At 33.8% G+C, this 24,061-nt stretch overlaps 2 protein-coding genes across 4 annotated transcripts; both read right to left on the bottom strand.

The window, feature by feature from the left end:
• Window positions 1-468: 468 nt before the first annotated feature.
• Window positions 469-9,076, bottom strand: LOC115955877 (lysophospholipid acyltransferase LPEAT2). Of its 2 annotated transcripts, none has more exons than XM_031074268.1 (14): window positions 8,423-9,072; window positions 7,894-8,074; window positions 7,741-7,800; window positions 7,209-7,372; window positions 7,052-7,115; window positions 6,876-6,944; window positions 6,071-6,166; window positions 4,798-4,842; window positions 4,097-4,167; window positions 2,882-2,948; window positions 1,675-1,725; window positions 1,243-1,353; window positions 1,089-1,136; window positions 469-911 (listed from the first exon to the last, which is right to left on the bottom strand). In XM_031074268.1, exons 1-14 carry the CDS (start codon window positions 8,914-8,916, stop codon window positions 741-743), a joined length of 1,692 nt encoding a protein of 563 aa, XP_030930128.1. In that variant the 5' UTR covers window positions 8,917-9,072; the 3' UTR covers window positions 469-740. The 2 variants fall into 2 exon arrangements, with proteins under 2 accessions (XP_030930128.1, XP_030930129.1); XM_031074269.1 differs by having other exon boundaries at window positions 836-911; window positions 1,089-1,164; window positions 8,423-9,076.
• An 8,958-nt stretch (window positions 9,077-18,034) lies between these two features.
• LOC115957771 (CRS2-associated factor 1, mitochondrial) lies at window positions 18,035-22,544 on the bottom strand. Of its 2 annotated transcripts, XM_031076094.1 has the most exons (6): window positions 21,871-22,544; window positions 20,434-20,561; window positions 19,939-20,164; window positions 19,714-19,841; window positions 19,594-19,624; window positions 18,832-18,911 (listed from the first exon to the last, which is right to left on the bottom strand). In XM_031076094.1, coding segments are annotated over exons 1-6 (1,098 nt in total). In that variant the 5' UTR covers window positions 22,454-22,544; the 3' UTR covers window positions 18,832-18,909. The 2 variants fall into 2 exon arrangements, with proteins under 2 accessions (XP_030931953.1, XP_030931954.1); XM_031076093.1 differs by lacking the exon at window positions 19,594-19,624 and having other exon boundaries at window positions 18,035-18,911.
• Window positions 22,545-24,061: the final 1,517 nt, after the last annotated feature.

Here is a 24,061-nt window from a genome sequence, read left to right as displayed (position 1 = left end):
GGTTCTTTTACGAATTTGTCTCTTATTTGGCCTGGGCTGTGAGTGTGTTTTTGGTAAAGTCAGCTCTGTGGGTTTTGGCTTAACCGAAGAAAGAATTTGCACAAAGACTTTGTAATGTAAGAAGCAGTTAGTTTATTTTGATATTGTGGCATAAGAAATCTGCTTAACATTTGTTTCAAGAGAGAGAGAGTCACTATCACCTAAGGTCCCTCCGAGCTTCTTCTGCCTCCGTCTTTCTTTCTTCTAAGGAGCTTCTTCAGTGCCTGTCTTTTCTTCTTACTTTCACAGAGTTCTTAAGACTAGTGGGCTCCACTTTTTTGAGTTAAAGTTGCTTTTTTAACTGAAAACTAAGCCAAGTTTTGATGCTAAACACAAAAGGGGAGTGAGTTAAGAGAAAATAGGGGATTAGAATATGAGATATAAGTTAGAGGTTTGAGTGATGAAAATTGGGATATAAGAACTGAGATATGAGTAAGTAGTGAACCAAGCAGATCACTTTAAAACACAATATGCAAGTTCAGGTTGTAGATAACAGGAAAAAATAAATAAAAATACAGATTAATACCCAAACTGACTGCCTTAAGAGCATTTTACAGGGGCATGCTTAAAAATATTAAAGCCCCACTATACTAATGGTAAAACCCCCGCCCTCCTCTTCAACTCTCTCTCTCTCTCCATAAACAAAACCCTACAATCAAGGAGTAAAACATTAAACTAGAAAAGCATGGAAACCCAATTTATCAAACTACCTCCTCCAGTATCCTATCACAAGTTTCTGGAAATCCCTTTTGCAGCAAACAAGGTATGAAAAGTGCTATCAGCAGAGGATTTTTTCTTAGACAGGTACTAAAATCATCCTTGCTGATCTCCCCATCACTATCAGAATCAAATAAATTAAACAGCTCACGGACCTGCAAGTAACCAGAATGACCAAGATTTGATCATGTTACAATTTACGAATGACATGGCCAGAGCAATTTTTTTATGTAGACAATGACAACAGACTTCTCTTAAAAGATATTTACAAGACATGGGTACCATTACCCAAACAAAGGCCAATTATATGGATAGATGGAAGCATTACTCACCTCATCTGCATTCAAGTCTGGGATTGCAGGTCTGATCAAATTTTCCAACTGATCCAAAAACATTTAGAAATTGAGACTGTGCAAGTCAGAATACAACTAAGCATATGTACAAGGGAGAAAATGAGAAAGCAAAAGGAGGGAAAGAGAAATATACTTCATGTTCTAATATGTAATTATTTCCTCCAGACTTGCATTCGGCAAAGGCTAATTCACAAGCTTGCCTGAATAATGGCAGCTTCATGACATGTGCTGATCCAAATAAGAACTGCAAGGAACCGATAAGAGAATCACATAAAAGTTGAACACCATGACAAGAAGCACAAGTGAGCAAAATTTTGAGATACAAGAGATTTTGAGCCAAGAAATGAAATGAGGGGAAAAATATACATCTCATGTTTAAACTCAGGGACAGCTGTAGTAATTAATTATATATGCACTAGTGGGATAATAAGTAACTATGTAATATATCTCAATCTTTTGAATCTAGCCCTGAAAATGAAAATAGGATAATTTTTATTTTTTTGTGCATGTGTGAACAAATTTTTAGAGAGAGAGAGAGAGTGCTGGGGAGAGTTGGTAGGATTACCTGCTTGAATGTGATTGTTCCACTCTTCTCCACATCAATGAATGAAAATATCTGTAATCCAATATAATTTTCTTAATTCAAGGGAGATGGAAAATAGAAATAATTTTATTAACGTAAGGATACATTTGTGGAAAAGGGTTCTTCTAGCTGACCCCAATCGGATGCTTGAAGGCTTGTGTTGAGTTGAGTTGTACATGGACCAGTATTGACAAAAGCACACACTTACACATGCTTAAAGCTCAAAGTCCCAAGGTCTAGACACTTGGCTTGCCAAAGCAAAGCTCATTTAATGAAGCATGTCTCAAGCATGGTTTTCTAATGCTTTTTGAAGAAGCACAAAGCACAGCTAGGCGCACTTTTTTATTTATTTGCTTTAAAATATATATGAATCATTAAATTTAACTGCTTAAACTTGAAGGAAATGACATGAGCTGGTGATTTATTATACAAATGCTACTCTTAAGGTGCTGCACTACACAGATAATTTTTTGTTTACATATCAGATTGATCTGGTACTGAACGTTAAGCAACATGTTCATAAAATGAGTGTCGCTGAAATGAGATGCTAAAATGGATAAATGGAAATACATAGACACGATTCGAAATGAGGAAATTAGCTTAAGATAGGGGTGGCCCCTATTGACGAAAAGATAAGGGAGAGTCGCTTGAGATGATTTGGTCATGTGCAGAGGAAAGTACTTATGTACCATTGAATAAGTGAGTCAATTTGAGTTGAGGGTACAAAAAAGGTAGAAGAAGACCTAAAATAACATTATTAGAATTAGTAAAAATGGACATGTCTATTAAGAAGGTAACAAAAAGTACGATTTCACATAGAATAGTATAGAGGAAAAGAATATGGCTGACCCTGATTAGTATATTGAGGATCTATATATAACTCCAAAATTTTGGAACAAAGGCTTAGCTACTGTTGCATATCAAAATTTATTGATCCTCTCCTTTGAAAATTCTCTTATAAGTGACCAACAGAACAGTTGTGAAGTTTATTGACCCTCTCCATTGAAAGATTGACCAGTATTAGAAATCAAATTGTAAGAGATAAAGAAAATAAATTTGTAGTACAACATGAACTAAATGCATCAATCCACATAAAGGCATTCGTCTAGATCTAAACATTACTATGTTCTTATCCAAAAAAGAAACATTACTATGTTACAAAAATGAGAAAATCATTTGGGTAACTAACCTCTTCAGAAAGAGTACAAGCTTTGAGTCTTAGAACCTTCAAGAAGTCATGGAATTTGACACAACCACTGCAAACCGGATAAAATAATGAGAATCTAATGGGTTTTCTGAAAATAGAAAATCAGATTTTTCTTGCATTTGAAATGTCATGATTGGTGCTTAATTACAGCAGTAAGTACGCATCTTCTGAGTTGTAACATTTCATAACAGTTAACAATGCATGCTAATGAAAGAATTACCCTGTCAAATGCAAAGTCAATAAATAAATTTCCTAACTTACCCAAGTTAATAACATTGTTTCGCTAGAATTTAAATTAATGAGGGTAGTTTTGGAAATTTGTACATTTTTAACTAAAAGACAATGCAAAAAATGATGTTCCCCTAAAAAGTTCAGACTTTCTAAACAAGGGCAACAATATCGGACAGATGTAGTACTGTGTAGTATACCATAATAAGCAATGTAGATGTAAGATTAACTCCCAGTAGTTGGGATGATTACAAATGACTCTTGCTTTTGCAAACCATTACCAAACCTACCTATGGTTTGGAGTAAAGTGAAATTGTCATACTATCCACCCCATTAACGAATTCTCTCAGACTGACACGTACATGTTGCATGGAACACTAAATTTAACCTTAAGTTGGACCTGAATGGGGCTGAAAAATTCGTGAAAGTGGTAGCAGAATAGTTTTATTCCTGGATTTGGAAACAGAACAAGTTTGTTCCCACTTATTATAAGGATTTACTGAGGGCTAAATTTTATGTTTTATGGGTGTGCAAAGAATTCATCATAATAGCTTAAAGACACAAAAAATAAAAAATAAAAATCATAAGATTCAATATCTTAATGTGGTGTATTTGGAGGGAGCGAAATTGGCGGACGTTTGAGGACATGAAAGCACTGATGACCAGCTGCTTGCTTCTTTCAGTGGCTCTCTTTTCGACTGGTCTAGGGCTTGGGGACTTGCCTCTAGTGATTCTCTCCCCATGTTTCTTGGTTCTCTCTTTTGTAATTAGTATTCTCTTTGTTTTTTCTTTTCTCTTTCTGTAATATTTGATATGCCTTAAGCCGTTATGCATGAGGTAGTTTTTTTAATATACATCTTTATTACTTATCAAAAAAAAAAAAAAAATCAATATCTTTCACCCAAAAAGAAAAACTATGCAAATTTATTATTATTATTTATATATATAAAAAAAATGCTTCAACAATACCTTGGGTTTGGATTCATTAACAAAAATTTATCCAGGAAGTCCACAGCTTCCAAGCTGCTTATATGGAACAACTGCAGAACAAGAGAGGAATGGACTTTAAATTTCCTTCAAATCATGCAGAAACTAGAAGTAAATAATGATGATACAATTGTCTATAACATTCGATGCAAAAAGAAAAAATGTAAAAGACTAGAGAGGCTGTCCATGCCATGAAGAAAATTATCAAAGAAGGGTTAAGTTTCAAAGAAACTCACTCCTCTATACCATTTACTTCTTTAAAGTAACAGATGATCAGAGCTAATGTTCCATCAGCCACAATCATGAGAATTCACAGACACAAAAAAGACGTCTTCCATGACATTAGTAATGGGGAGGAGAAGGAAGGGAGGTGACATTGACCAACCATACAAAAGAGAAACTTTTAGGTACAAATGATCAGAACTGTAGGCAAACTTTTAGGTACTATCATGCACAATCATGAGGGTTCAAAGAAACCCAAAAGTTGTCTTCAAGAGATTAGTAATTGGGAAGAGAAGAGGAAAAGAAATTTTTTTTGGACCATATAGACAAAAGGGAAACCTTTATAAAGAATAAACCATCCATGTACAAAGGATGAAGTGTAGATGAATATGGATCTAGAATACTAAATTTTATAACACAGGAAATTATTCAAAGTGAAGAATTTCAGTGTAAGGACTTACTGATTGCACCTTAGCCATTTCGACCATATAATTTGAGGGCTTCTCCTGCAAATAGCATGATAGCAACGTATCAGAGCCAAATACTAGTATTGTTGAGTTACATTAATAACTTCAATCAGAATAATCATAAAACCAGTAGATGTGAAACCCATTAAAAAATTAATATGCAATGCAGAACTATTCAACAACCATGTCAACAAACATGTGAATACTATAGATATCTATGGATATATAAAGAGAAAACGTTGTAATTAATCCATTGATCTGTCCTATGAAACTACATAGAGTTCCAATGCAAGTTTTACATTGTCCCTCTACCCACCACAAACTTCATTTCACAAGGCTGTAGTGGGGACCAATATAAGCTCAAATAAGGAGCAATTCAGGAAGCATCACAAGGCCAGTGGACAGGTCAAAAAGAATGTCACAGCAGTGAACAACATGATTGTCAACAAATTATAGGACATGGCTCCAGTAGAGCAGAATGAAAGAAGGATTTGGGCAGTCAAATCCCAGGGAGTAGGATTGAAACTTTCTGAAATTTGAGTTTTTTACATTAGTGGTATGCCAATGTACAATGAACCTTTTGAACAAAAATTAATTATTAATTCTTTCATTGAAACATATTGACACTACCTATTACAGATTAGGTATCGTGTTTTCTTGTTTCTCAGAATTTTACTGGGTTAGCAAATCTTGTCTTCTTAATCCCCTTAGTTTGACTTACATGGCTGCAATCTCATCACCTTAGGGAGCATGCCTCCACGTGAGCCACTGCAACTCTAAAACAAGTGCAATAAATCACGGAGGCTTAAAGTAGCTGTCAAACATGAAGTAAAGCATACCCAACACTAAACACATGTCATGCATTATTGACTATTTGTAGATAACAGAGTATGAATTTTATACTCATTACTTACATCTTGAGTTATTGAAATTATTCAAAATTTCCTTTCACAACTCAGATCAATACGAAGATCTCCGACGTATATTGTTTTAATGAATCACTTTCTATTAACATGTATACGATTGTCATTATGTATAATTGTATTCTCTGCACTTCATTTATAAACATCCCAAAAAATAAGTCAATTATTTTGGAGTTAACCCAACATTTCTAATTTAAAGTTCATTTGCAATAATATATTTAATATTTCATTGGAAATCAACAACTTTCCCAACATAATTGGGTAAAGAACAAGCACAAAGATAAAGATACCTATATACAAGATAGGTTAACATGAGCATAAATATTAAGCAAAAAAATGCAAACCTGTTTCGATTCAATTGCTTTCATAAGAAGCATTAAGTCCCCATAGGAATGAGAGGTTTGTATAACATTAAGCCCAGTAGCAAGAGCATGACTAGTCTGTACAACCATATGTGTATTGTTAGTAATAATCTACAATTAATGGCATGATGGAAAAAAGAAAAACATACAGAGGAACTCATCCTATAAATCTGCACAAACTCCACAATTGATAGTGCTCTTAGAAAAGAAGTTACACACATTCATTTTAATGATTCATTTTGACATCCTAATTTAAGCCATCCATCGTACTTTATATACTTCATGTCTCTAGCTACATTTGGTAGCTCAGAGCTAACGAAAAATACTCGATAAATATCAAAGAGATGTCTAACTCTTGTATTATCACTTCAATTGTGAAAGCACAAAGCATAAAAAATGAATGAGCTAAGATATCCTTCTCCTAATAAGTTGGGAGCAATCAAACTGAGAAAAAAATAATTTGTGAAGTTAAGTTAAAGGAACCAATATGAACAAGAATCAACCAAAAAAAAAAACTTTAAAAATGCTAAATCACATAAAATCACAACATTTAACATGCTTTGCAACACAGTGAGCGGTGAGCCCACTCATAAAGACACATATATTTAAAGTATTGAAAAATTAACACATAAAAGTCAACCGATGGGCACACTCGCGCAAAAGTTCAAGGATTCAAAATTTCCAGTAAGACAGCACAATAGGTTAACTACCAAACTGAAAAACTACTAAGAATATATGAAAGTTCAAGAACATGACAGAAACAAATCAATTACAAGCAGAGACTCACCCTCTTAGCAAAATGAACAGCAGTTTCTTTTTGATTAGTGTGGGGGGAAACAACAGGAAGGTATTCTACCTGTTCAGTCCAAATAAAATTTCTCAGATTAATTCAAATCAATACAAGAGTTTGCAAAACCAGACAATGTAGTAACCCAGAGTTCAAACCCAGCAGGGACAACATACCTCCATAAAATTGTGAAATTGCGTGAACATCCTAAACATGAGCTTTGCCAAAGAGATATTCCCCCTATGCAAAATGGCATACCAAATTACACAAGGCTTGTAAGGTACCATTAGAGACAGCACCAAAATGAAATTGCACACAAGAAAAGTGTCATACCATGATTGGTCAAAGTGCACGTGAGGATAACGGACAATTACAGGTTGGATTGGGTAACCAGGGATGAATGCACCAAGTTGGAATGACATAAGGATCCTTCCATTAGTTGTGGTTCCCTCAGGAAATAATAGTACTCGAGGAAATCTATCGCTAGAAGCCTTTCTCTGTATTCAGATCCTCGAAAGCACATTTCTGTATCAAATAGCTTATAAATTGATAAAAATCTTTTGATTTTGAGTTTCTAAAGTAAACCTAAAATGATTATGAAATCAGATTTGGTATGCAACTGCTTCTGTTGCTAAGTTTAAAATGATTTTTGAATAAAATTTTTCATATTTATGCAAAATTAGAATGAAAATGGGTGATAAATTTCACAACCATTTCATAAGGGAAGGCACGTGATCCTAGAGAGGAACTAAACAATCTTGGGACATAAAAATCAACATATAAAACATTGAAAGATATGGACAATCATTAATGTCATATAGATCAAAATAAAGATAAGACAGTTAAAATTATAGAAGTTTTCTACCTTTATTTCATTGACGGCATGCTTCCTTGATGGCGGTGAGAACCTATTGACATATATCACCTGAGAACATAAAATCCAACTCATTGGAACTAAATTGAAAACAACTCAAGCATTAAAAAACAATAGTTTCAGTGATTGCAGAAATGAAATTACCTGCATTGCTCTGATAATGGTCCCAACAAAAGGTATGGAATCATGGGACTCAGATGCCACAATGGTAGGGAATAACTCATAGAAATAAAAGATAGGTTCAATGTATGATACATGATTAGATACAACTATTGGAGCAGTCTCCCTGGGTGCAGGTTTTCCTTTCCTTCTTATCCAATGATACCTTCACACACATACACCCAAAAGAAAATTCACTTCTTAAGAACCCAAAAATATAAAAATCAACTTCACATGAGAAAATAAGTAACACACACACAACACCACCAAAAAAAAAAAAAAAAACCATAACTTTCCAGTATTTTCCTTGAGTTTCTTAACGAAAACCCAAGAAGGCAAATAAAGAATGAAAATTGAGAAACATAGTGACATACCCAAAAGAGAAAGAGAATACATAATCTCCACACACACACACCAAAACCCGATTAAAAAAGACAAAAACTTTCTTGTATTTCCCTTCAGTTTCTCATCAACCAAACAACAAAAAGGAGCTAAAAAACCAAAAATGACATACCCAAAAGTGAAGAGAATACATCTGGCTGAAATTCTGGTGATCCACATGATTCTAGACCTCCAAACGGGCATGGGACTTTGCGTATCTTTCCAACCATAAAGAGCAACTTTGGTGGCCACAAAGCCAATCAACAAGCAAACCCCAAAGAGGACGAGCCTGACCGCCGCAACAGGCAAACAAACCACCAACTTCAACCACTCGTACAACCCTTCGATCCGACCAGTCTTGTTCAAGAATGGGTCAACTGTGGATGACCCACATACCTCCAGACCCTTAGACCCCAGAAACTCATATGGGTTTTTTGTGCTACTATTAATAATACTGTTGCCGTTGTTGTGGTGAGAGTTTTGACGATTGCGATTTACACAACTCCCTCTGTTGTTGTTGTTGTTGTTGTTGTTGTGAGAGAGGGAGTCGTGGATGGTGAGGATTAGATGAGGGGGATCGGAGGGCTGGGAAGGGAGGAGAGGAGAGGAGAGATCAGGGTCCGCCATTGTTGAAGAGTTTCAGAGAGACAGAGAGTCCGAATATAGAGGCAGAAGACAACAACGCTAAATGGGGGGATATTGGAGTGACAGGTTAAAGCTAAAGGTGGACTGTGTCTCTCTGATTGATTTGTTTGTTTGAAGACTTTCTTTTTCTTTTTTTATTATTTTTTTCGCTGTGTGTGGACTGTGGCACAGTTTCAGGGGTGTGGGATTTCCTTTTTTTTATTTGTTTGCCACGTGCTGTAGATGGGGATTTCTGAATTCTCTCTCTTCTTTTTTTCCCACGATTTTCTGAATCTGCTTTTGTCATTTTAATATTTTATATTTAGCTTTTTGTCAACAAGCTTTCACAGGTTGTTCCTAAAAAAAAGCTTTTACAGGTTTTTTTTTTATTATAATATAATTGGTACAGTGATAGATGATTGGTTTGTGTATAATAAATAATGTGAATGATAGAGTTATGTGTATATATATATATATATATATATTACGATAAAAATTCATAATTTTTTGTGTTTTTTAATATTTAGCAACATTATAAAAATGAGTTAAATAAAAATTATTTTTAGTCAATATAAAAAGTACTGTATGACTTATTTTTATAGATTAATTTTTTTTACTTTTCTTTTTTCTTTTGAAAAAAACATTATCTTAGATGAAGTTAGATAAAGAAAGTTAAGAGATTATTTTTCAATTAATTTAAAATTGATACTAGACATAAGAAAATTATATTTTTTTATAGATTTTTTTTAAATTACTTATTTTCTATAAAACATCATGGTTGAAACAAACATGAGCTTAATCTCATTTTTATCACACATACAAAGATAAATGCTTTCTCAGAGGCTCTTCTATTTTTTAGGTAAAGATTAATAATTTTCATTTATTATAATTTGGGATTTTTACTTTTTCTAATCCAAAAAAAAAACTAAGGGTGTAATGAAATTTTTAAAAAAAAAAATTTGAAAAAAAAAAAAGGAAGACAAAGAAACAAATACATTGTGATGAAGTTTTTAAAAAAAAAAATGAATACGTGGGGTGCATTTTGTAGATTGGAGGAGTTTTAAAACTAACAAAATAGTAATCCTATTTTATAGGAAGTTAGTGAGTAGAAGTAGAAATTTAAATCAACATAAAAGTAAGAGTTTATTAGAAATAGGAAGGCATTTCAATGTAGAAGTAGGAATTTATTATTTTTGTCAATTTACTATTTTAATCTCATTTTTAAGTTTTAGGTAGAGGTATTTTTTACAGTAAAAAAAGTAATAACTAACTTTCTTTTTCCAATTTACTATTTTAACCCCATTTTTAAGTTGTTGGTTAATTAATTTAGGGGTATTTTTGACAGGAAAAAAAAAAACAATAACTAACTTTCTGAATCCTCTTAATATATACAGATAATAATAATAATAATATTAAATGCTTTTGGTGTAATGTATTGTAGTTTTCTTTCTCTTTAAAAATAGTAAAGTTGTGTGGGTTCAACAAACTTGATTAGTAAAGTTATTTTCTTTTTCTTTAAAAATAGTAAAGTTGTGTGGGTTCAATGAACTTGATTAGTAAAGTTTTTTTTTGTTGAATAAAGGATCCAAGATTGAATCCCACATACCAAAACAAAGAAATTATTAGTTTCTTGATTTGATGATAAAGAATAATCATCATATAGCAAACATCTTGAGTTCAAATTCTATTGTATCTAAAAAACATCTAATATAGTATTTTATCGTCGAACAAGAGACATAAGATCGAATCTCACATATATTAAAAATGGTGACCATAAGTTGCTTAGTACGGTCTATTTTAATGAACTTATTGGTATTTTGGGTCTTTTTACCCTATAGTTAAAAGTAGTTATCATGAAATGAAACAAATAACATACATTTGAGTCTTAGTGTCCATTTGGTTTGCATTTACGTCAAATGCATCTGCGTTTTTTGCATTTTTTTTTTTTTTTAAAGGACCAGTGCCTCTTGCACTATTCATGAGACATAAACAATGTAAGTAGGCAAATAAACAGTAACTCACATATGAACAGTAACTTTTTTATTATTTTTTTATTGTTTTAAGTTTTCAGCAAAATAAGCGATATTCAAACGTATACTTATTTACTGTACTTTTTTATTTTTATTTTTAAATGATGTTTAGATGTCTTGTTGTGAATGTTGGAGTTTGCGTTTTGAATTGCATTTGTTTATTATGTGACTATAGAGATCAAGCATTACAAATACCAGATGAGTAGCACATAGTTGGAGAATGGAGTGGGTAGCTAATCTCTTCTGAGTTGTATTTGTTTATTCTATGATTAGAGAAGATGAGGCATAGAACTAGATAAAGTATCACATGGTTGGAATGTGCAAGTGCAACGTGTCTCATGTTGTGTATATCTTAAGGAGATTGGTGCGTGGAGAGCCCCCAAACATTTTGTAAAAATATAATTAAATAAAAAAAAATCTCATACGATAAAATGAATAGAAGCTAGATTTTAAAAAAGCTCCCCAATATTGAATAGAATTTTATTTTGGGATGATTGTATGTATATACATAAATGAATAGCCCTTTGGATGGGAAAGGGAAGGTAAATGTGTCTCTTTCTTTATTTTCAAAATTTCAGCCTCTTCCTCCAAGCTTCTTTCATCGAATGGAATGTGATTCTAAAGGGTAAAAGATCAATTTCCCAACAACAATAACAGGGTAAGATGCCAAAATTAAACTAGGCTCCAAGACTTGAACCCTAAGCTTGAATTGTGGTGTAGAATAGGAATGGCAACAGGTCGGGTTCGGGCCGGGTTTTTCTATATCCAGACCCGACCCGCGGGCCAAGACCCATGGCCCGGACCCGGCCCGTTAACTAAGCGGGTTTTTTTCCCGGGCCCCGTTAAAGGACTGGGCCCAATTCGTGACCCAACCAAAAAAAAAAAAAAAAAAATTCAGATCCAAACACAAACACAGATCCAAACTCAATCACAAACACAAACACAAACAAAGAAATCAGAGACACAAATTTCAGATCTACATTTTCACCACAAAATTTTCAGATCTATGATTTTCATTTTTCCCTTTCAGAAATCATAAACACAAACACAAATACAAACACAAATTTACATGATTGAGGCGAACTGAACCCAGAAAAAAAAAAAAAAATGGAGACACTGTGAGATCAGCGATGGCGATGACGAAACGAAGTTGAGATTTGAAAGAAACGGGAACGGCGAGGACGAAACAGCCTCCTTCCCTTCTTAAATCTGTCGGAACGGCGAGGATCTTTAGCTATTCTGGCATCGGTACTTCCATCTGTCAGAAACGGGAGTCCTGCTAGCTTTTTTCTGATGAGTTCGTGATGTTCATCACGCTATACATACGGCTTGTGGCTGTGCGTGTGAGATCACTGAGAGATGAAGAGATGAGAGGCAGTGATTGAGAGAGCTGAGGAGATGAGAGGCGTGAGAGGCTGAACTGAGGAGAAGAAATGAAATTTTTAGGGTTTAACTATATATATATATATATATATATAGAGAATGGTAATCTAGTAATTTTAATATATAATATAACCGGGTCTTAACCGGGTCGGGTTTCGGGTCGGGTTTAGGGTTTTTTTAATAAAACCCGAACTCGACCTGGACCCGCTTCGGGTTTTTTTTTTTAAAAACCCATACCCGGCCCTATTCTTTATCGGACCGGGTAAAATCCGGCCCATTAGGGTCGGACCGAACCGGGTATCCACGGGTCGGATCTAAATTGCCATCCCTAGTGTAGAAGACTAGAAGGTGATAGATTCGATAATGTTTAAATCCAAAAAGAGTTCTTTGTAATCAACATTTTGCATCTACTTAAACAAAAGAGAATGATTAATATATCCATTTTTCCCTCTTAAAAACTAGAAGTTACTTCAACTTATTACATATTTTAAGTATATTTTGTTAGGTTCTAAAGATTTAAGATCTAAATGTATTAGAATTTCAATATGTAATGTTGACATAGAGCCAGTTTAATAATTTTGAGGACCTTAAGCAAAAAATTTAAGTAAGCCTTATTTATATTTAAATATTATTCAAATTATATATATATATATATATATTTTTATATATATATATGTATTGAATTTTTTAATTAAATTCTATTTTTCTTAATTACACATCAAATCATTACTTGGTATAATAATTTATAATAATAGATAAGGTAAGAAACCGTGTTCACACCAAAAAAAAAAAAAAAAAACGTGTTGTCTTGTTGTAACTGTGGGCTGCACTGCACAGTTGTGCACTGTGCAGCCTGTGCTGCTGTGCGCCTGTGCAGTCCAGCCTGTACTCCTATTCCTGGCTATCATCCGGCTAAGTTTTTTTTTTTTTGGAGAAACCATCAAAAAACGTGTCCTATCAAACGTTTCCCATGATGGGACTCCCATCAAACAATTGTGCAATAAAATAAACTAAGTTAAATAAATAGAAGACTTTGAGTCTACATTTTCGGAAAGACAGAGAGAGCTCAGAGGGGAAGAAGATTGCATCTGGTAGAACGGTACACTTCCCCTTTTTAATTTTGAAATTGCTGTGAATTGAAGGACAAAGAAAAATTTCAAGCTGACTGACTGAGTTTACGGAAAAAGATCAAGAATCAAGACTGTGTTTGGTTCGCGTAAAATTATTTTTGGAAAATATTCTATTTTCCGGAAATGCTATTTTTCGAAAAGGAAAATATTTTCATGTGTTTGGTTGCATTTCAAAATATTTTTCGAAAAATATTTTCTGGTGTTTGGAAAAGAAGAAGGAAGAGGCAAAACCCAGAAAAACCCGGACAAAACCCAAAAGAACATGGCGCGATCTCGCGATCGACAGCGCAATCTCGCTATCGACACATGATCTCGCGATCGACAACGCGATCTTGCGAAGCGTCGATCGCGATCGGTGCGAACGGTGCTTTGCGAGATCGCGATCTCGGATCGCGATCGACAGCGTGATCTCGCGAAACGTAGATCGCGATCGGCGCGAACAGTGCTTCGCGCGAGCTCTCTTTGTGCGATCTCGCGTTCTTTCTCTCTCTCGTTCTCCCTTTGCGCAAGCTCTCTTTGCGCGTCCCCAGTTCCGAAAATCATTTGAAGTGAAAATAGGAACGGAAATAAATTTCCGTGATCAACACTACTATTTTACGGTCAACTGAAAATGATTTCCGGAAAATTCAATTTTTCAAACCAACCAAACAGCCTATTTTACGGAAAATGATTTCCTGAAATCATTTTCACCCAAAACAAACACACCCCAAGATGAAGATGAAGAAAAGAAAGGCAAGAATATAGATGGAGAGGCAGAGAGATAGAGAGATGAGAGATTTTTCTTTTGTTTTTGAAATTTATAATCTCTATTTTAGCATATTTCAAGATAATTACGTTGTATTATTAATGTATTTGTCTGGTATTAATTTTGATTTTAGTATATTTCAAGAATGAGTTAATAAATTTGTCTCATAAAATTTAATTTTGTTAAATGAAAGTTTGACTATTTTTGTTTTTTTAATCTTTTGCATTTTAGGATATAATAAGACTTTTTTAATGTATTTTATTGACCAATAAAAGTTCTTAATTTTTTTAATTAAAAAAAAATATAAATATATTATATATATAATGTTTTTTACAAGTGGAAGCTTTTTTTTTATTTGTGGTATTAGGTGATTGCATCAATTGCATTAACTATTGAGTCGGCCCTGTGTTGGTAAATCATGATCAAAACTTAGAGTTTAGATTTAGGTTACTCAAAATATATTTATTGTAAAGTTGGAATCGAGTAATTGCAGAAAATTACTGTTCAATTTCTGCAAGGCTTGATCAATTGAAGCTCATGCAAAAAGTTTTTTTCTGCAGCATTTCCAACTCAACCCAAGCCCATATGACATGTAGGGTTTTATGTTTTGCCTTAAGTATAAAAGAAAAAACCCTAATTACGTTTTCATGTTGTTGTTTATGCTGTGTATGAATTTCTTGTGAGATCTAGAGGTGTTTGCTTTTATACACACTTAGGTTATCAAGATCAAGATTGATGTCGAGAGCTTGGTGATCGTTTTAGTTACTGCATAAAGAGCTTAAAGAAAAACACAAGTGAGAGTACTTGTGGTTGCTGTGAATTCAAGAAAGAAGTAGTTCGTGGATTCGAAACTGTCACGTGGTCGTGGTAGTAAGTTTTCTACTCGAGGTAGTAATAGAATGTTAGTGGTCTAAGTTGCTATTGTAAAACTTCAATTCTTTCATAGTAAATACGTTTTACCTTGAGGATAGTTAGGTTAAATCATCCCCATATTTTTTATCGATTTGATTTTTCTGAGTTATCATATCGTTGTATTCTTTATTTTCCGCATTATTTACATGATATGATTTACTTGTGTTAACCTAAATTTGAATAATTTACCTAAGTAATCACTTAGCTAAATTACTAGGTTAAACAACTTGTGTTTTAAGGGTTCTAAAAACGTACATATTTGATTCTCAAATCTAAATTGTGGTGATCATCATCGCATGAGAGATATACTCTTTTTTTTTTTTTTTTTTTCAAGAATTAAATAGAAGTGAAAAATACTATCCTAAAACAACAATTTGGAGGGCACATGGATTGAGATAAGTAAGTAATTATTTTTCTATGGGTATAGATTATGAGATAGAATTTTAAACTAACTTCTCAATAAGAATAAATGATTTAGGATAAACTTCATTTTATAGGGAAAATAATAGGATAGATGCCTAGATGGCAAATCTAAATGCAGTAAAAATTATGTTTTCTTATCAATTTAGTGTGACTTTTTTGGTCAAAATTTTACTAGCCTTGAAGTAGGCAAGGAAGGTGACTAGATATTCATATTGTGTGGACAGGGAATCATCTCTTTTACAGTTTAGTTGGGCGGAATTCAGAAGCTCCACTTGGCTTTTTTCTGCCCACAAGTGTGTGTATTGGACCATTGGTCATGAATGATATATATATATATATTTTCTTTTTTGATATGAGTCATTAATGATATTTATATTTAAAGAGGAACAAAGATTGAAAGCAAATTTAAGAAGGCCCATTATAAGAAGAAAGAAAATAAAAGAAAAAAGAAGAAGAGCCCATTACAAAAGGAATTTGAATTTACTAGCCTGTGTAGCATTCTTCGTCCCCACACCGTTCAGCTACTTGTATTAACTACACTTTTGGTACTTACTATTTTTTTTATTGGTATTTAATGATTCAAAAGTACATTGTCACCCTTAAATTATTCTGGCATGTTTGGTAAGAGTGTTTAAATAATAGTTTTCAATGTTTAAACACTCCTACATGTAGTTTCATAACACTTTTTAACCTACATATATTTTTACAAAACTTAAACAAGGTTACTAAAAATCTCTAACCAAATGGGTATAGGTCTTGATGTCATTTTTGTTAATAGTTTCACTAATAAATACCAATGGGTGCTTAATCAATAAGACAAATCACTATGTTTGACAGCGAAGAGAAAGGGAAAAATAAACCTACTCTACTAGTAATTGGTAAACCCATTTAACTTAAATATTTAATCAGGAACGTCTCAAAAAAAAAAAAAATATTTAATCAGGATTAAACCATTGAAATTAATGGTCAAGATTTGAGTGAAAACCATACCAAAAAAAAAAAAGTGAGTATTGTAAAATGACCCTTATTTTTAAAACAAATTGATAATTTAGAAAGTTTGACACTAAACTACTAATTTTACACGGACATTAGTCAAAAAAAAATTTTACACGGACATAGTTCATCCTACAAGAGTAGCTAATCTTGACAACAAAAAACCTAGGGACGCATGTATTTATTGCACAGTTGGTTGGTCCATGTTCTTGACCATTTTAAGTTTTAATTGTCTTAACTTTAGTCTTATGCTAATTGTTTGATATCAAAATAAATCTTTAGGCACAAAAAATTTCAACGAAATTTTCACTTCATTTCGTTTGTGTTGTAATGGGCCAAATTAAAGTAGATCATAGATGACACCCTAGAGTAGTTGAAAATATTGAAGAAATCTTGTTGTCTATAGTAGCTTTCTTGATAATACAACACAAATTTTACCGCACTTTACCACAACTTGTGCATGTGTGAAGTGATAATTGGATTAATTCTCACTAATTAACAATGGTGGTTTCATGTATATGTTATATAGTCTAATTACAAATTGATAAATGTAAAAATTGTGACAAAGAGTGTGATTAGGTGCACGTCCCTAGAAGAATTGTGAAGTGTAAGATTCCCGAAGCTAATCCCAGTGCATTTTAGACTAGTCACCTCATCTAAATGAAAATAGAAAGGGACAACTATATTTGGAAAAAGAAAAAAACATCTTGTGAGGAGCTCAGTTGGGTGAAAGCAACACTTGATAATAATGAACCTTTATGTAGGGTCTCTTGTGTTTCAAATGTCATATTGTAAACATAAATAGTTAATAGCAAACGAATTTTTGTACACACAGGTTACTAAGAAAACATAATGTCAAATTGTAAACAGATGCAGTCACATGTTAAAGAGAAGTTCTGGTGCCACAAATTAGTGCACAACTTTACCAACCAACCACAACTCACCACATGGGTGAATTGTGGACAAAATTGTGCACTAGTTTGTGGCATCAAAATTTTTCCATGTTAAATTAACTTTGTTTACGCATAATGGGTTATAAGGATACAAATCAAATATGACGTCTACACAGCTACAAATTGAACAGAATATTGAAAATATGTTTTTATTGGTTTTTATCCAAGCTCACCATATACATCATTTTATTATCAACCGTTAACAATTTGTCACCCCAATAATTATGAAATATTATGAAAATTATCAGAGGCATGGAACATAATTATCATAGTTCACTGGCACTGCACATGACAACTGCAAAGCAGAGTGCTAGTATGCATTTGATCAGGTTTCTCTTTAATCCATGGATTGCATGTTTGACATATAGATGCAACATCTCCAACAGATGGCTTATGCACAGGGAATAAAATAAAATAAAGTTGGAAAAGATCCAGAGATAAAAGCTATACAAAATATTCTGACCCAAAACTGGCAGGTAGCAGCAAACTAATCCAATTTGTATTTCAGGGGGGGAATAAAAATGATCATAAGATCTGCATCCACGCTTAGTGATGGTGCATGTGCTGCACCAGGTATTTTGCTATCAAAATTGTGTGAATCCCATCTATATGGGATCTATACAATAAATAGTCTGACATGATTATCTGATTCAATACACAGTCTCCTCATTCCCAATCATTCTTTGGTTCTTTTCCTACACTAGGATTGGAGAGGGAAGAGCACCCAAAAGTGAGCATGAAAAGGCTCATTACAAGGGAGCATTATCTTAAGCATCATTCACAGTTGGTGGGGACTACAAACCCGTGGACCCCACATGTTGATTGCTTCAACCATTACATAAGATACAACTTCCATCCAATTCTTCTAGGGTCACACACTTTGTCACGATTTGCAAATTTGTCAACTTGTGATTGAATTACATCAATTACACATTGGACCACAAATGGTATTTGATGAAAAGTAATCCAATCATCACTTGACATATGTATAAGTTGTAACAAAGTGTGTGACAAAGTACGTGTCCCTAGACTTTTTTCACCTTCATTATAAGATCTACAGGCAACTAATGGGTGCATAACAATAACCTTTTTAGTATGATCCTACAAGTACCTATCGCTTTTGCTTGTACTTGATCTTTGAAGAATGGAGAACACAAACATAACAGTGATGAACAACATCCAATTGGTGCTAAACGAACTACTCCTCATCATCACCAGAGTAGAAGTCCTGTTGGCCTCTGGTGCCATCCACACTGTCATGCCCCTCTTCACCACAAACCAAACTACCATCCGATGAACTATCATCTGGATCATCAAATGATTCACGGTCTGGAAGGAAGTATCCATCTTCTATAGGCTTGTAGTCCTTTCCTCTCCAAACCACAATCTGCTCCTTCTCAAATGTAACCAGGATACAAGGCACCATGTCCTGCATCAACATTGGAAAAAATCTAAAACTAAATAACTCAAGAGACTAAAATTTAAAACGCCAACTAAGTTATGAAACACAAAAGGAGAGTCCCATCTTGCCCATATTTTTCAGCTGCTGTATAACCATCACAAGACATTGTGAAAATAATTGCTGCAAGAAGAGAAACCATAGGAAGTAAAAAGTGCCCAAGTTTTTCTTAATGACAACCAACTAGGTGGATGTCCAACAGCAAGCTCCATATACAAAAAGGATATTGAGAAAAATAAACATACATTTGAACTTTAAAAAAAGAAAAAAAGAAAAAGATATTGGTCATTTGGTCACTAGTTGTTTCAGAGTGAATGTAGATTTAACAGACAATCCGAACTTATCTTCAGTAAAGAATTCAAAGTTCATCCAAATTCCAGAAAAAAAAAAAAAAAAAAAAATTTCTCGCAATTAACATATAGGGAAGCCTTTTGGTGGGTAACAAATGAATAAGAAAGTTACTAATAAAAAGAGAGGAATAATCACATATTCAACAGTGTGGAGACAGCTGTTATTGAGTTGAAATCAGTTTCCTAAGATCATTGTATCAGTGAGCCACTGGCTTAGGCAATCTGCAATCTACTTCATTTTTAGGATTTTGTTGATTATTTAATCATTTGATTGCAATTCTATGAAGGAATGCAGCACATACAGTTTGTGTATTCTATTCCTGTGCATCTTACCTATAAAAAAAAGATCAAATAAATGTATTTGTCATATTAGTAAATATAGGAAACCTCATGCAGAAAAATTTAAAATTCCAGTCTTTTACCCTGAGTTTGCAGCCTATTTTCTTGTAATCACTCTTCTCAAGACCCTTGCAGTCTATCCGAACCAGTTCACAGGAGAGGAAAGCATCTCTGACCATGGGCACCAGACTACCATAATAACCATTCTTGGCTGCAGTTGGAGCTTCTGAGTTAGTGAACAACAAACATACACCTATTGTTGTAAACTACAAAACTAAAAAAAGTCTTAACTCCTAAGTAGCATATACCAAGTTTTGTTAAAGGGGGAACAGCTAGTCCTCTCTTTCTCATTTCCTTTGTCTCCTCAATGCTTAGGCCATCAATAGTAGTCTTGATCAGCCTGGGATATACAGGCTCGTGGGGTCTCCACAGCATCAACGGAATCACAGGCCTTTTCTTGGGATGATAGTACCTGCCTCTATATAATACAAGTAGGCCACCATGTCTGTGGATGATCTTTCCAAATGTTTTATCCTGAAAGTAGCACATCAAACTTGAATATAACACTTCTACCAAGATGAGATGAAAATTCAGGGCCATTTAGAGATATAAAATTCCTTTTGTAATGAAAAGAAATGCAAGGAGATATCCTGATGTAAACATTACTCCACCTACATGAGGTACTGCAAACTATAGTGCAACAGATTCATAAAAAGCTAAACTTCAACGTTATTACTTTTTTAGGCAAGATACCTCATGCTAAAGAAAAGGAAGAGCTGCTACATTAGAAGAAATCACAATACCTCAAGCTGAGTGCACACATTTTTCATGTCCACAGTGGGAACACCTAAACATTTTATCCTCACTGCTTCGGCATGTTTCCAATTATTATGGATATCATTCAGCATGTTGTGGGTTAAACCATCTCTTCCTACAAAAAAGACAGAGATACAAAGTCAAAAGCAGTGAATAGGAAAAGGAAATATAGGGGAAAGAAACTGTTTCTTTTGTTTAGTAAAATGGTTCAGATTTGAAGCCTTTGTAATCTTTTCATCCTAGAAATGCATTTCATTTTGACAACTAACGCAGGTTACTCCAAGAAAAACTTGGCAAGACACAAGGGCAGAACTAGAGGAAGTCTGACTTGATGTTATAAAATGAGGCATCTGAACAGCTGCCTTTCAATAAAAAATTTCGAGAAGTGATTTACAGTTCTAATTATTTTGGTAAAATGGTCATCTCTTTGATCTGTCATACTAGTATTTCAAATTAAAAAATGACCAAAGATCAATGATGTTTTATTTATTTTTTATATGCTACATGGTAGGCACTCACTCACTAGAGAAGCTATGTTTCAGTTTCAATGCACTAAAAGATTACCCTGAGGATCCATTCCTACCTAGTGGCTTCTGTAAGACAGTGCCATCTCAATGGCAAAGAACACCAAAAGAATAGAGAGAAAATTTGACCAGAACTGCATCCTTGTCCTTCTATAAATTTGAAGGTAATTAGCCTGAAATAAATTATGTGTTTAGTCTTTTTCCCATAATCTTCTTCCAAGCTCTTTCAAGTTAAAATAAAATCTTGATATACGTTTTTTTTTTTTTTTTTTTTTTGCTTACTCTTGATAGATGTACTTCCCTAAGCATAAATGTTCTACTGAAATTAGGAAAATTACACTATTAGAATATGGATTTCACACTCATTTCTTTTATTGCTAACAAATTAAAAGAAACAATAATGTGGTTGGAAACCAGAAAAAGCTGATTGTAAAACATGACAATCCTTTCAAAAGCAATTTTTTGTTAGGCATATTACTTATTTAAATTAGAATACTCATTCCTGCAGTTTGATAAAAAAATATAATTGTCCTAAACCTTAATCTTTTTACTCTGCAAATAACTAGTTATTCTGGCTCCTTCTCTATTGAACCAGGACTTTCAATTTGGAAACAAAAATCTTCAAAAAGCTAATGCAAAATCCTACTCAGAATATCTAATTGTAAAATAATTTAAATTTGTTCCACTTGGTATCAGCTTATTTGGGTTTTTGCGGAAAGTACTTGAAAATGTGAGGTTCTAAAAAGCTATACATTAACAAAATAAGCCTGAAAACCACAAAGCAAGATTAATGGAAACAAAAGGAGAAATACCCACATCCCCAAATAAACTAAAATCTTAAAAAACCAAACACCCAATACCCAAAATGATCAAATCAATAAGAAAATCAACACTTTGTACCGAGATTGATTTGCCTCTTGGTCTTGTGCCTCTGACACTTATCAACCAGAATCTTCCTCTCAGACTCAGTGAGTGGCATTCCCTGAACTCTCTCTCTCATCATCTTCCTCTTCTCCTCCAGCTTCGGGTCCTCCGCGGCCTCTAGGGTAAGGGCCTTGGGGTCCACAGCCGGGGCGCACACGCCGGTCCATTGGCGGTCGAGGCGGCCCGGCCCGAAAGGCGAGTACTTGGGCTCCCGGAGCCCAATTGGCCTCACGTTTGGGCTGCTGTCCGTGTAACTGTACCGGAAATCGAATGGCAATTCGGAGCGTATCGGCTTCAGCCCGGTCCGATCGAGCGAGGAAGGCGGACGGTACTGGGGTTTCAGCTTTTTCTTGGGGATAGGGTTAGGGTTTGGGGTTTGGGGTTTTGGGGAAAGGGAAGTTGGGGGTTTGAAGGAGTAGCGGCTGTGGAGTTTTGAGGAAGACGAGGTGGTGGTGGTGGTGGTGGTGGAGAGGAGGCGCGTGAGGAGCGTGAGGTGGAGTGAGAGTGGTGGTGGTGGTGGTGGTTGTTTTTGGCGGGAGAGGCGGATTATTAGGGACATTTCTATTAGGGTTTTAACAAGGTTTTACACTTCCAACACTTTTACACCTCGTCTGGGTTTTTGAGTTGTCTTTTGTTGTTGTGAGTTTGTGAAGAACGTTTGTTTGTTTGTTTTTTTTTTTGAAACTTTGGGCTCTTATAATACAAAATTCAGCAACTGACGTGGCATCATTTTGTGATAGGGTTCATTTTTAGGCTTTCAAAGTTTGTCTGGAATTCAGTTTTGAAAAAATTATCTACAAAATCTTGACTCAAATTGCCAATTTTAGGACAATTGTTAATAAACTATAATAAGAAAGTTTTGACACCACTTTTATAGGAAATATAAAAAACTATTAACAACATTTATTGTTTTATTGTTTTCCCAATAAACTGTTTCTAAAAAAAGTTCCTAAACTAAGGATATTGGTTAACATTTTCCTTTTACTGAAAGGTGTTTAAGTAAGAAAGAAGCATGCATGGATACATTAAAACCTTTAATGTGTCCTCAATGTGTTGGAAGGAAAGGGAGGAGGAGAGGTAAGGTCACGTGTTTAAAATTGATTGGTGTGTGTAATTTACCAAAAAAATTATTTAATTAAAAGTTCCATTTTTGAAAAAATATTCTAATCATTATTATATATTTTGAAAGAAATAAAATAAACACAAAATGTTCCTATAAATAAAAAATATATCTACTAATTTTAACTAATTATTAATTGTCGAATTCCTACCATGTCATGCCCTAATTTTTTAAGCATTGTTGTATAGCTCTATGTTGTGTTGTGTCATGTCTGTGTACATGTATTTCTTAAGTATTTAAATTTTATTAAGTCTATAGAAAAAGAGAAATTTCACATATTCCAATTTTTCTTATGTTGGGGTGGATTCAAATGAGGTGAATGATATAACTTTATGTGATAGAATTTTTGAAATCTTATTATGTGAAATTTTGGGTGTATTTGGCTGAACTGTTTAGACTCTTTCAATTTACATGGGAGGAATCTATCCTACTTAAACATTGTCATAAAGATAATTTTATATAGAAAAATATAGTTTCTTATAAAATACTCTAAAATAAATTTATAGACATCGGCTAGTTTTAAAATAAAACTCAACTATTCTCCTTGTGTTGTGGTTTCTTCTTTCTTCTCAAGCAAGTCCTCCTTTGAATTTGAAACTAATATTTTGAGGTTGTTTAAAAGTTCAGATCTGTAAAATTTTATAATTAAATCAAAGAACATTAGGTAAATTGTTTAAAATACCGCCATACCAAATTACCAATGCCAATCATCTCACAGATCACAAATTAGTAGGTTCCACTCAAAAGAAGCTGAATATCCTTTCGATTAGAGTCTTTATTTAAAAAATAAAATTTGGCAATGCAACAAATGGGGGAATATATGGTTACAATATATTTATGATATCTAAAATCTCAACTGTGAGTGGTTATGAGCCACCTTAACCTTCTCATATCAATTGCTATATATATTATGACATCGACTACAGCACAGGAAAACCTGTTATCTTTCCTTTTTAGGTTTCCTAACTAAAACCCTGAGCAATCGGAGCTGAAAATGTCAAATTCCAGTTCCTTTGTCAAAACACTACAGAGGATATGCTATACTAT

The sequence above is a fragment of the Quercus lobata genome, chromosome 8 (genome assembly GCF_001633185.2).
Source record: "Quercus lobata isolate SW786 chromosome 8, ValleyOak3.0 Primary Assembly, whole genome shotgun sequence".
NCBI lineage: Eukaryota > Viridiplantae > Streptophyta > Magnoliopsida > Fagales > Fagaceae > Quercus > Quercus lobata.
Note: the sequence above shows the minus strand (reverse complement) of the source record. Positions and strands in the feature narration are given on the sequence as shown.